The sequence below is a fragment of the Sardina pilchardus genome, chromosome 13 (assembly GCF_963854185.1).
Source record: "Sardina pilchardus chromosome 13, fSarPil1.1, whole genome shotgun sequence".
Taxonomy (NCBI): Eukaryota; Metazoa; Chordata; class Actinopteri; order Clupeiformes; family Clupeidae; genus Sardina; species Sardina pilchardus.
Genome location: NC_085006.1, coordinates 10,011,389 through 10,025,559, shown reverse-complemented (window position 1 = coordinate 10,025,559; position 14,171 = coordinate 10,011,389). Strand labels below are relative to the sequence as shown.

The window sequence follows — 14,171 nt, the reverse complement described above, 5'->3', positions numbered from 1 at the left end:
GAAGTGGCAGGCTCTAATTCCTCTCTCGTTGGCCCACCATGCTACATTATGCAGCGCAATCTGTTTGGAGTCGCATGAAAAGTTGATAACTGGTCAAACATTTTCATGTTTCTTATCGCATTACTGCACAATTGCTTTGGCTTCACTGCGGCAACATGCGGGGGGAGAAAGAGAGCGAGCAAAACCAGAGAGTGAAAGACGGAGAGACACAGAGAGGGGGAGAGAAAGAGAGAGAGGAGAGAGAGAGAAAGACAGAGAGAAAGAGAGAGAGAAAGAGAGTGAGCAAAACCAACGGGGAGAGAAAGAAAGACACAGAGAGAAAGATAGAGAAAGGGAGTGTGAAGGGATAGAGAGGGGGATAGAGAGGGAGAAAGTGTGGAATTGCAAGAGCAAAGCTAATGCATAAGGAGAGGGGAGAGGTGGCTTAGATAGGGGAGAGGAGAGAGAGAGAGAGAGAGAGAGAGAGAGAGAGAGAGAGAGAGAGAGAGAGAGAGAGAGAGAGAGAGAGAGAGAGAGAGAGAGAGAGAGAGAGCCGGCCAGACGGAGGGAGAAAATGCGCATGTAAAGTGGAACAGGACTTGACAATGTGTGTGTTTTGCTCATTTGACGAAAAAAGCAAAGCCCAAAACAGCTTAGTGTGGTAAAAGCACAGTTAGAGCACCCTGAGGAAGGGCCCAAGGCCCAGTCCTGTTGGCACTTACACACCTCCCTGGCACAGTAGTGTGTGTGTGTGTGTGTGTGTGTGTGTGTGTGTGTGTGTGTGTGTGTGTGTGTGAGACAGAAAAAAGAGAGGGGGAGAGCAAGCACAAGATCTGCTCTAGTCTGGAGAGATCTGTGGTCAGCTCAGTGTCTTTGACCGTTGGAGCGTTATGAAAGTAAAGTGGTGGGGTTGTGTGTGTGTGTCTGTGTGTGTCTGTGTGTGCGAGTGTGTGTGTGTGTGTGTTTGTGTGGTTAGGGCACACACACACACACACACACACACAATCTCTCTCTCTCAGACAGCTGCTGGCCTGGATGAGTTATCCCATGGGAGACACCTGACAGACAGGTGAGCAGAGTGAGCTTGGAAAGTACACTACTGCACTTGTGTTACCTGTGTGTGTGTGTGTCTGTGTGTATGTGTGTGTGTGTGTGTGTGTGTGTGTGTGTGTACCAAATTGGCCTGCAAGCTCAGACAGACAGACACACACACACACACACCCACCCACCCACCCATACCCTCCCACCTCTGCACCTTTGCCTCATCCCTCCTCTCCTGCACTTGTCTCTTCTCCTGCCCAGCGCATCATTGGGGGGCCATTTGCAGAATCAGGTTAAGCGTGTGAAATATTTATCCCCTGCACCTGCTGATGGCTCATCTCTCATTTCATTAGGCAGGGGAAGAGACGCCCACACCCACCCCACCCCACCCACCTCCACCTCCTCCTCCACCTGCCCCAGCAGAAGACACATAACTACACCAGCGGGGGCCAGCGGTAGTGGGGGGGGGGGGGGGGGGGAGAAGGGGGGGAGAGAAGAATATTGCCACTTGCCAGAGTACCGTGACAAAGTCCCTGTCGAGAGAAACATTCATTATTTTCTCTTTTAAAAAGAATTGAATTAGAGAGGGGATGTGTTTGCGTGTGTTTGCGTGTGTGTGTGTGTGTGTGTGTGTGTGTGTGTGGTTGGGGGAAGGGGGAGGGGGGGTGTTAGGAAGAAAGGATGGATGAAGGAAGGAAGGGGAGCTAAATGAAAATCTGAGCATGGAGTGTCAGGGAGGCAGGAAAAGAAAAAAGAGCACTGGTGGTGAGGAAGAGACATGAGAAGAAAGGTGATGGAGAGTCTGGATAGTAAAAGTGTGTGTGTGTGTGTGTGTGTGTGTCTGTGTGTGTGTGCGCATGTGCATGCGTGTGTGTGTGAGTGAGTGAGAGAAAGAGATAGTGAGAGTGAGAGTGATAGAGAAAGTATGGAATTGCAAGAGCAAGAGAGAGAGAGCGAGAGAGAGAGAGAGAGAGAGCGAGAGAGAGAGAGAGCGAGAGAGAGCGAGAGAGCCATGCAGACGCTGGCATGAGGAGAGCACCAGATGAGCTCCCTGCTCTGGGCTTGGTATTATTAACAAATCAGATATCTGTAATCTCCTTCACACACAGAGCACAGAAAAAAAAACAAGCCTCACAAAACACTCCCCACCAACACAAACACAGAAATAATCTAACTGCTGAGGGCACGGGGCTTGAAGATCAAATAAGACCCCTCCCCCCCCCACAACACCCCACCCATGTTCCCCCCCCTCGTTCTTCTAGCACAAATACACGGTGTGGCTTTGTGGTTTATGCTAGCTACGCTTTTTACATCTTAACTGTGCATTAGACTTCGGACTTAGGAGGGAAAACGTCTTTGCCCGAGGTATATAAGGCGTCTTGTCGACTCGCGTCTCCCTAACTCACTCTAACCGTAAGACCGTAAGAGACCTGTAAAGGTGTGCGGCGCTTTAACCTTCTGTGTGGCAACATACATTTTCGTCTCGTAAACAGCGACTCAATCTTGTTCTTGACTTGAGGCGTCTCAACTTGCTCTGACGTCGGTCAGCATATTGAAACGGTGACGCTGAGCTAAAAATAAAAAATAAAAAAAAACGCACACGGCACGACCAGCGGGTCGTAGACAGATGTTCCTCTAATGCCATTAGATAATCCTTTAACTCCGCTCCCGAAAGCAAGATCATTACTCTTATTTGGGCTGGTGGCTCTCATCTGTTTGTCCCTGGCATGTGTACAGACCCCCTGTGGCCCCTGGCGTTACGTAAGTGTGTCCCCGCTCCCGATTCGACATCGCGCCAAGCGCAGGGTGTCCTGGACTGGGCTGGGTTGGGTTGGGGTTTTTTTTGGGTTGTTTTTGTTTTTCGATGAAGGAACTGGAATTGTTTCACGGAACTGTGGGGACACGACCTCTGCGTAAAGCTGACGAAACAGTCCCAACAGTGGCGAGGATCAACCCAGCGTGCGGTTTATTTAGAAAAAAACAAAACAAAAAAAAAACAATCACGTGTTTCGATGGGTAACCACAGAGAATTACTGCAGCTCACAAGGCTGGCGTTCGTGTGAGATTGGACTGGGAGTGGTGGTGACGGGGGATGCAGGGGCGGTGAAATCCGTCGAGTGAGATGAGAGAGGAGAAGCCTCCTGTAGCTGAACATCAGGACACAGGGCACAGAAATGTATGTCAAGACAAGCGGGACATGCCTGGACACACACACACACACGCACACGCACACGCACACGCACACGCACACGCACACACAAGTGAAGAAAAAGGAAACCACAGGCCAAGGCTAATGCCACAGAAGTAATAAGCCAAAACGGTGCAAAAGGCCTTACATGGACGGAAAGTGAGACAAACGATTTGCGTGAGACGTTGCCACTCAAAAGCAGGACATTTCCCACATGCTCATGAATGCAGTATTAGCCTGTGTGCATAGTTTCCTTTTCTTCACTTGCTTAATACCTGATCTCTCTCTCTCACACACACACACACACACACACACACACAGCATTACTCTGTGCCCTGATGTGACCATCCACCTTGGGGAGGGTTTTTCTGACTTCAGTCCAACAAAGCTGTTCACGACTAAATCTCTCCAAAAGGGATGACGCTGAGGCATGGGATAAGTGTGACTGCTCTGCTAGGATGGACATGTAACCACATGGCTCTGTGGACTTGGAAGAAAAAGACAGCAAGCTCAGATTCAGATTCATGTGCTTTCTTATTATTATCAGATTCTCTGTGATTTCCTCCTGCCTCTTCTTTTGTTCCACCTCATTCTACCTCTATCTGTCTACATGGCCGGTTCAACCAAAGTGCCCTCCTGTTATGAGCCAGGGTTTTGCCTCAAGGTTTCTTCATGTTGAAAGGGAGTTGTTCCTTACCCCTATTGTGTTAGTGCTCGCACTGGGGAAGCACAGGGCCTCTGCGAAGCACCTTGAGACCGTTTCAATTGTTTTGCCGCTATATAAACAAAATTGAATTGAAGACATGCAAAAAACAACACAAACGTGTTCCTCGTGATGAGACCACTGACAACCCACAGGCAAAGCCCATTTCCATCATAAGACAAGCAATCATGCCCTGCACGTATCCAATTCCCTGGTTTCTTTCACTGCAGAAAGAATCGCATTTTTTAACAATCAATTGTTCACTCACAATGCGTGATGTCAAAGCTATTTTTCTCTACTCCCCCACAATATGTGCCCCTCCTAATCGGCTTAGAAAAAAAAAAGGAAAACGTCACCATGCATAACGTATGATGCCTTGCTTCACTATAATTTCAAAGGCTTGTTCTTCATCTCTTTGGGTGAGGGATACCTCACCACAGTGTTTCATCCATTCCACCCCCCCCACCCCCACCCACACACACACACACACACCCACACCTTTATTCGCTTATTCCCGAACACAAGGCCAGTGATTAACCTCAAGCCTCAGGACTATGGACGTGAAAAGGGATTGATTAGCGTGCGCGCCTCCCCCGGAGTCTGAAAAGGACGCACTTCAGGGTTCCCCGCTCATACGAGGGGGGGGACGGGGGGGGGACGAAAGAAAGAGCAAAAAACCTGTGCGATGCAGAGCCTGCATCGACGGTGATCATCATTATGTCGAGGGCTTTCCACACACACACACACACACACAGGTCTGATTTCCGGCGTGGGCGATGCACACACAAGAGCCCCATCGCCAGCACGCCCAAAGGAGGAAAAGGAAGTCATTAAAAAATAAAACAAAAACGCCACTCACCGCTTTCAATGTGTGCCACACACACACACACACACACACACACACACACACACACACCTCCCACAACACACCGACTGATCCATTATAGCTGTGGCAGTCCGAGGTTCGACCGGAGCAATAATGAAATTCCGCCCTTATTAGGCGAGGCTGGCCAACAGAGGGGTGGGGTTGGTGGGCACTGAAAAAAAGGCGATAAACCCCTCCGCCTCAATGCAATCACACACAGGCCCAGCCAGAGACTGTGAGCGGGCATATTTATAGACACCACATTACGGCAATTATGACCGGCCGCACACGGACATGAATCCGCCACCGCTGACCTTGAAGACCGACTTCCAGCCTTCTGGGCGGCGGCCTCCGCGCAGCAGACGGGGCCCCTGCAAACATTTCTTATCGCCCGCTTAAATGCCCCGCTGCCGGGCGGAGCGGGCGAATATGCTGATTTTTTTGTTTTTCATTTTCATATATATATGGGCTGCCGCGGCGTATATCAAGCGGCAGCATTCGGCTCGGAGGCACGAGGCGAATTGCATTCGCCACGGAGGGGAGCAGCCAGTCGCTGCCGGCCCCTAAATGCCTCGTGCCTCGTTTGTTCGCCTCTCGCGCTCTTTTGTGCGCTATTCGTGGCGCGGCGCGCGACTTCACTCCTCCTTTTTTTTTTGCGAGCTCTGCGACGGAGCGGTTGCGTAGTCGAGACGAGCGGTGTCGAGACTATTTGTGACAGCAGTTAAGATTAAAAAAAAAAAAAAAAAAAAAATGCACTTTTCCCCCCTCTTTCAACGGTGTTCAAAATGTGGCGCTTAACTGGGATGTTCAAGGCATCTTTCTGCCAATACAAAAAGCCCGATCTACCATGGCGCCACAGTCACAGTTGGGTCTTTATTTAGAATGAAGAGCTTCAGGTTGTGATATACAACACCCAGCTACACATCAGAGGTTGCTATCCCTCTGTGAGCCCACGGGAGGGGTAAAGTGAGAGAGTGTGTGCATTTGTGTTCGTGTGTGTGTGTGTGTGTGTGTGTGTGTTTGATGCATTGTTGTATTAGAGTGTGTGAGAGTGTGTGTGTCTGTGTATAGGTGTTTGAATCGGCGAGAATGGAACAGGAGGCAACAGGTGTGTGATGCTTCCCTTTACACCTCCGGGTGTCACTTCCCAGCATCATTTTCAAAGACTTCAAACCTACTCAAAATAGCTGGTCACCTTTGACCTTCTGACCTGACCTGTCTCTCAGCACCGCTGTCGACTCACTGCTCTTCCTCAGGAGTGGCCATCTTACTCTCCCAGACGAGATTATTGCAAGACACCCAGGCCAGGTATGCAATTCAAGTTAGAGTTTTTCTCAACACCAAATAGCCATCATTTTTCCACGAGCTCACATCAAACGGCTACCTTTAATGCACTTAGGTCAAGTAAGAATTTCAACTGAACTTGCACTCCACTAATGATTCATTTCTTCCTCTCCAGGAGCTACTGTAGCTGTGCACTCTAAATGTGAGTGGCGCGAGGTGTTGAGCCCAGGTGAAGAAGGTGTGCCCCTTCTGCTCTACCAGCGCCCGCTCCTCAGAATGAACCCCCTCCAGCCCCGCCGTGGCTGGCATGGAAGGCGGCGTGGCACAGGTGGGCTGATTGGAGAGGAGGAGGTGGGAGAGCTTGTTAGTCAGAAAAACCTTGGCAGTGCCAGCGGGCTCCCGCATCCTTTCAATGACTCAATGAGCCCGGATGCACAGCCTGGTCCTGCGCCTGTGTGTGTACGTGTGTACGTGTGTACACGCGCGTGTGTGTGTGTGTGTGTGTGTGTGTGTGTGTGTGTGTGTGTGTGTGTGTGTGTGTGTGTGTGTGTGTGTGTGTGTGTGTGTGTGTGTGTGTGTGTGTGTGTGTGTGTGTGTGTGTGTGTGTGTGTGTGTGTGTGTGTCTGTGTGTGTTTCTTATATAAGAGTGCAGAGAGAGAGAGAGAGAAATGTGAGAGGGAGAGAGGGAAAGAGAGAGAGAGGGAGAGAGAGACGCAGAGTGCACGAGGAGGGGACAGAAGGTGTAAAGAGAGACCCAGCCGCACCTGTCAGAGCCAGACTCCCACTACCTCCAGTTCAGCTGTGCGGTGTGAGCAGGCAGCTGAGGACCCACGCCAGCACCAGCAGGATGTCCCCGGCCAAGTCCAGCAGAGGGCTTTAACAGAAGCACCGGGTGACAAAGTGCACGCGAGCGAGTGTGTGTGAGCGCGAGTGTGTGGGCCTACGCGAGCGCGAATTCTCGCTCTGAGACATCCCTGGGCTCGGTCCAAGCCGACAGAACTCACTTGAAGTCATTCAGAACAAGCTGTGCCGCGGACGCTTCGCATTTGCTCACAGTGCTATTTGAGCAACTCGATGACAAATCCACAGTGTCTTTTCACTGACAAGCCATCACGGCCACAATGTAGTTTTATTAATAGCCGCTCTGTTTCTAGGGGCCAGATTAAAAATTGGGATGGCTAATGGCCCCGGGGTGTGCTTACTTTGAGGGCAAGACGAGGAGGAACGGCATTCGTATTCTCAGTCACGTTCTAATGGGACATTATCTGCGTGCCCAAATCCTGAGTGACAGGGGGCCGCTGTGGGTTACCGCCCTCTCGTCTCGCTCGGGGGATTTCAACGTCACCTCTTTAAGTCGTCCCATCCGTCCCGACCGAGAGCAAGTGCTGAATTGAGGAAAATGCATTTTTTTTCCCTCCTTTAAAATGAGGTACATCTTCTTCTAAAGCCACAGCTAGCGCAGCATCAAAGCCTTCGAGACATATGGCGTGTTGTCAAACTCATTGTGAGTTGTTTCCTTTTTAACAAAAAGGAAGAGCACTGGCTACATGCTGCCACTGTGCTTTTTGTTTGAAGACATCTAAGAGAGATTACAAAGGAGAGGAGAAATACAACAGCAGCGAGGAGTGAACTCTTCCGAGTAGAAATTTCGACGAGACAAAAGAGCCAACTGCTACACCCCGTTTGGTCCTCTGCACCAGACATCAATACAAGCAATCAGCCGTTTGAGGCTATCTGAGGAAATGACCAATGTTGCCAAACCCTCCTCGGTGACCGGGAACAAAGAACGACTACAGACAACACCTGGGTATCACAATGCCACCGCTGCTCTGGAAGATTCAATCATGAGGCATCTGGCATGTGATAGCACTTGCCACTGGAGTACAGGGCTGCACTGCGAGGCCGGATCAGCCGAGGGGAGCTGCTGTTTGCTCTTCGGATTTGCCCCGCGCAGCTGCGATGTCTACATCTGTGTCACAGAAGGAGGGACTCTGGCTGTGCTGTTGTGTGACCTGAATGTCTTTGTGCGAGTGTTCATAAACCTGTGGGTGCAGGTGAACCGTCTCTAGGTAGTTTGCATTGTGTGTGTTGTGTGATAGTATATGCACAGAGTTACAGTGTGTGTGTGTGTGTGTGTGTGTGTGTGTGTGTGTGTGTGTGTGTGTGTGTGTGTTTTGAATGTGTCTCCACACTTATCTGAAGAGGCTGCACTTTTAGGTGAGATTTAGCAGTTAGTGTGAGGCTGTGAGTGTTTGGGTATGTACACACACACCTGTGAGTCAGTGTGTGTGTGTGTGTGTGTGTGTGTGTGTGTTTATGTGTGTGTGTGTGTGTGTGTGTTTATGTGTGTGTGTGTGTGTGTGTGTGTGTGTGTGTGTGTGTGTGTGTGTGTGATTGCGAGCACGTATCAGCTCCTCTATTAACCATGGCTCAGCTGTAATTTGGAGCAGCTTGCTCTCATTAGAGATTAAACACTCATCCTCCTCAATCGCCTTACACTCTGGCCAGCTTATGGTCTCCTGATACAGATAGGCATCGCCAGTCAGAGGCCATTTCAGTGATAGCCGGTGCAAACGAGAGCGGGCGCGAGAGTGCCCGGCCCGCACAGCCCGCCGCGCCGCTATCTGCCAACGCAGCTCTCATGACAGAAGAGGAGAAAACGCAGCTGGAGGTGAGTGGAGGTCAAACATACGTTGTGATGCTCTCTCGCTCGCTCTCTCTCTCATGCTGACACACACACACACACACACACATACACACACACAAACACACAGGATATTGCCAGCCTAATCTTCCAGACCAACCACCATTCCATTTGAGTGCCTGCTGAACTGGACCGTGGATTGGTACAGGCTACCAACAGCTTCACACACACACACACACATACATACATACACACACACACTGATCCGGGAACATCCCTGAATGACTCGAGTGTGTGTGTGTGTGTGTAACTGTGTGTGTGCGTGTGTGTGTGCGTGTGTAAGGCCGTATGTGTGGAGTGTGTGGCGCGGTGGCCGGCTGGCACCTTGGCGCACCGCCGCTGTGCTTGGTATGCTCCGACGCAGCCTTCATTATGTTCTCCTCGGGGCTCTTGAACTTCCCCGGCCCCTTCCTCCCGCTCACAACACAGACCTCAGCAGGCCACACGGAGCGAGGGAACAAAAAAAGTGTGGCGGAGGACAGGCAGAGGGTGGATGGAGAGAGATAGGAAGGGTGGGGGGGGGAGGAGTGGAGGAGTGGAGGAAGAGGTGGAGGTGGAGGAGAGGTAGCAGGGCGGCGGCGGCAGAGAGGTAAAGAGTGGGAGTCAGATAGAGCGGTACGGACTGCGGAGGTGTCATGTGGGGATAGGGGCTTGAGGAAAGCAATTAGCGACCTGTAATTGCTCTCATTACTGGAGAGAGATGCGCTAAAGGAGGAGGGAAGTGGGGGGGGGGGTGGGGTGGGGGGGCATGGGGCATGGTGCAGCTGGACGTGGACGTGTTGTGCTGATCTCAGGACACGGAGGTGGGTGGGGGTGTGTTGGGGTTGGGGGGGGGGGGGGGGGGGGGGCGGAAGAGAGTGGTGTCTCTCTGGCTGATAGCGGTAATGCACGCCGATAAGAGTGGGGGCACTATCGCTCACCGCTGTGTGTGCCTGTCACCAAACACACACACGCAGCCGGAAAGAGGGACGGAGATAGAGAAACGCAGAGGAAAGGAGAGAGAGAGAGAGTGGGAGAGAGAGAGAGAGATGGAGAGATTTTAGGGGGGGGCAGCTGCAGTTGCAGGAAGCCGAGGAATAGGACAGAAGATGAATAGATCACTGCAGACAGGTGAAAGAGAAAAAGAGAGACGACGGGTGGGAAAAAAGAGAGGAAGAGGGAAAAACAGACCAAAGATAGCCGTGCAGAATGCAAACACTAACAATAGAGGTGGAGGAACAAGAGTTCGAGACAGACCCACACCGTGAGCGAGCATGCAAGTGAGAGAGAGAGAGAGAGAGAGAGAGAGAGAGATGGGCTGATAGAGAGAGAAGTACCGAGAGGAGTAAAGGGAAAACAAAACAAAACAAAAATAAAACAAAACAAAAAAAGCCGGAGCGGGAGAAGTGGAGAAGTGGAGACGGGGAGACGGGTGGTGGCGGGAGACGTGCCGTGCTGTCGGGAGCTGCCACGCCGTGTCAGGGCCCAGTCGAGCGTGCAGGACAGCAGGCGCTCCCCCTATCCGGACCCCCACACCAGCTCCAGCACCACCAGCAGCACCAGCAGCACCACATAGGCCTGATGGCTGCCCACCTCACTGAGGGACGGAGGCAGAGCACAGCGATTTGGGGGGGGGGGGGGGGGGGTGGCATACTGGGGTACCTGTGGTGCCCGCAGACAAGTGAGTGTGAGTGTGGCACCCTGCCCCTCCCCCCCCCCCCAACCCCAGACCCCGTTAGCACAACACAGGTAGCCCTGATCGCAAATGTGCTTACACTACAGAAAGGAAAAGGCGAAGAGTCTTTTCATAAACCAGGAGAGCTGCATCCCGAGAGAGAGACCAGGGAGACAGACAGACAGAGAGAGAGAGAGAGAGAGAGAGAGAGAGAGAGAGAGAGAGAGAGAGAGAGAGAGAGAGAGAGAGAGAGAGAGAGAGAGAGAGAGAGAGAGAGAGATGGAAAAAGTTAGAGAGACTAGAGAGGGGAAGAGAGAGAGCGAGACCGCAAAAGAAAGAAAATAAATGTAGAGTAAGAGGAGGGAGCGATGGCATGATTTATGAGGCGAGAGGATCCAAAAGCAAGCGAATACAAAAGGGGAGTGTAGAGACTCGTGTAGGATGCTCACCTACATACAGCCTTCGCGTTCGCCCATTCCTCTCCATTCCTCCCCACACGGAATCTCAATGTGCGCTCAGACACACACACACACACACACACACACACACACACACACACACACACAGATCTGGTGCAGTCTTCTGCATGCTCCCAATGTGTTAAATTATAAAGGGTGTTGCATGAACAGACTGGAGGGGTGCTGAAGATATGAGTGGCACAGAGTGCGTCATTACAGACGGCACCATGCTGTCATGTGCCACTCAGAGTGAGGTGTGTGTGTGTGTGTGTGTGTGTGTGTGTGAGCAAGAGTATGGGGGTGAAAAAGAATCGATGTATGTGCGAATGTGGTGTGATGTGGATTGTGTGTGGGTGTGTGTGCGGGTATGTGTGTGAGTGTGTGTGTGTGTAGGGTTGTGTTTGCCTGCAATATGGCTCAGGCAGACAGCAACAAAATGCAATTAAGAAGAATAATGGTATTTGCCCTCTTCCAGTGGGTGACACGTGGGACGCTGATAGCCTGTGTGTGTGTGTGTGTGTGTGTGTGTGTGTGTGTGTGTGTGTGTGTATATATATATGTGTGTGTGAGCGCGATCACATTTAATTTTTTCGGTGGGGCCTGCAGTGATGAGGCGGGTTGGGGACCAGTGATAAGGTTCTGCGTGTTTAATGAGTGCCCTGCTCCCCCCCTGCTCCCCCCTCCAGACCCACCGCACGACCCCCCCCCTCCCTCCCCCTCCCTCCCTCCCTCCGAGCCCCCCGCAATCTGACTGACTCACTGACACTGGCTCGCCGGGGCTTGACTTTGCCAAGGACACCTACGTCTCGAGCCCAAGTCGCACATTCAAATCCATTCAAGCAAGTTGGCCGTGACGAAAAAAAAACGGTTCGCCAGCTTTCTTGTTTGAAGAGTCGTGTGGGAGTGTGTTCATCGCAGAAGTAGTGTCTAGGCAGAATGTGAGTGAGTGGAGTGTGCTGTGTATCCGTGTGTGTGTGTGTGTGTGTGTGTGTGTGTGTGTGTGTGGTGCCTGTGGTGCTGTCCATGTTGAGCGTGTTGTTTGTGTTTGCTTTTTTCAGGCCATACAAATCAATACATGTTTCTGTTTGACAAGTTGTGGCTGTAAGGAACGCCATACCTTTCAATGATGTCGGCGATCACACAGGCAAACATCTGAAGCCCCTCCGGTAACTGCAGGGCCACTGCGGAGATAGAGACAGAGTGGTAGACAGAACGAGAGAGAGAGAGAGAGAGAAAGACAGAGAAAGAGAGAGAGGGGGGAGAAAAAGAGAGCAGATCAGTGTAACCTGTGCTTGATTGACCGGCCCGGTGATGGACAGCTCTGGACTCCTTTAATACACCTGCCAGACAGGGCGAGCAAAGCTGGCAGCTTAGCGGCATAGCACAATGTTTGATCTTTATTTCACACAAGGTTAGAGCCCTACGCCTTGGAAGACCTGAAAGGCCAGGAGGTGCAGACAGCCCGTACAAAAGGAAGCAAATTCAAACAGCGGGACAATAGAACCCATCTGCCTTTTTCGCTTCTCTTTCCAGGTAGATCAGTCCGTGCGTTTGCGTTGGCCCTATAACGGCTCGACAAGCAGGTGCATTGCATCATCATTCCAACAGCTCATGTTCTTACACCCTCAAGTCCCGCTATTCATTTCGCATCCATTGGCGCTCGCCGCAAAACTGGAGCAGCGTTTCAAGGAGACACTCGGTCTAAGACAACAACAAGGGCCGACATACCACTCTTCATCCCCCCCCCCCTTCGGCCCCATCACAAAAGAGCAAGGTCACTCCAGGAGAGTGGTTCGAGTGACAGAGAAAAGGGGGCCGTGAAAAAGGGGGCCGCGAAACAAACGACGGCAGAGGAGCGGCAGGAGAAGAATGGAGACGGATTGGATGGGGCCGTTTTTCTCTTTCGCTTTTCTTTCTTTTTTTTTTCGCCGGAGCGGGGATGCGCTATGACAGCACGGATGGCTGATCAATCAGAGGCGCTATAATGAAGACGCTGACTCACGGCATCAGACCCGGACCATACTGCACAACAGGAGGCCATCACGCAGACAGACAAAAACACACACACACACACTCACACACTCAACTAGGACTTTAATCATTCAACATTACTGCACGCAATGTGTGCCACACAAATCATAATCAGATTTAGAACAGTTCCCTACACTCGTAAACTACAGCAAATGGAATAAAGTTGAGGTGGTTGGGGGGGGATCACATTTTCTCAATGAGGGGCTAAGGGGTGATTTAGAAGATGGCCCAGTTCATGTTGTTCGCAGGGAATTCATCTTCGCAGGGAATACGGAACATGCATCCCATTTGGCATTTTGATCAGATAGAGAGGGATACAATGATTATCTCGGTGACGACTTTGGCGAATCGCACGCTGACTGACACCAGAGGATGAGACGCCGAGACGAGAGCAGCAGCAACAACTTAGGAGAGAGAGGCGTGTGAGCGTATCACACAAATCTCACAGTGTGAAACAGCGCGAGTCTCAGGAGAGGGTTCGTCCAGAGACAAACCCCCACCACAGAGCAAGGCAAGACACACACAGACAGACACACACACACTCTCTCACACAAACACAAACACACACACACACACACACACAGGAAGATTCTTCATGAGGAAATGGCGCCCAGCAAGTTCCAAAATATTCTGCATCATGCTGATGCCCATCCAATACATCCACACGGACGACAAATCGGCAGTGATCTGTCAGATGAGTGACAAGTAAGTGGAGCTGAACTCACAACAACATTTGACAGATGCTTAAAATTGTTTGAATTTCATTTTCTGAAAAGAAGCCCCGCTAACTTGCCATGCAAACACCATTAATTACACAGTGTATCATTCTATTATTTGAGGGGAAATTAATCTTATTTTGTGTGTGTGCGCTTGTGTATATGTGTGTGTGTGTGCGTGTGAAAGAGGGAGAGAGAGAGAGAGAGAGAGAGAGAGAGAGAGAGAGAGAGAGAGAGAGAGAGAGAAAGAGAGAGGGAGAGAGAACATTTCTGTGCATGTGCATACAGCACATGAATTCACATCAATCTCAGGGCAGCATCTGAGAAGCTGTCGTCTTGGAAACAGACCGATGGTCTTATTGCTGGCACAGTAACTTGCTGTGTAGGGCGATGATTAACACTTAGTGAATAACAGGCCGCCATTGCAATCAGTCTCTAACAGGAATACAGAATGGACTGTGATCATCCACTAATAGGCCAATATGCTTGAGAAGAATGTCACAACCCTAGGTAGGGCCAGGTAATAGGCCAAGATACGTCTGGAGAAT

The 14,171-nt window shown here is 51.0% G+C and overlaps 1 protein-coding gene across 1 annotated transcript in view; it reads right to left on the bottom strand.

Moving 5' to 3' along the window:
* Positions 1-14,171, bottom strand: part of dph1 (diphthamide biosynthesis 1) — a 71,141-nt gene that overhangs the window by 45,663 nt on the left and 11,307 nt on the right. The window contains 1 exon segment of the mRNA XM_062552282.1: positions 11,994-12,057. Coding sequence (XP_062408266.1) covers positions 11,994-12,057 — 64 coding nt within the window.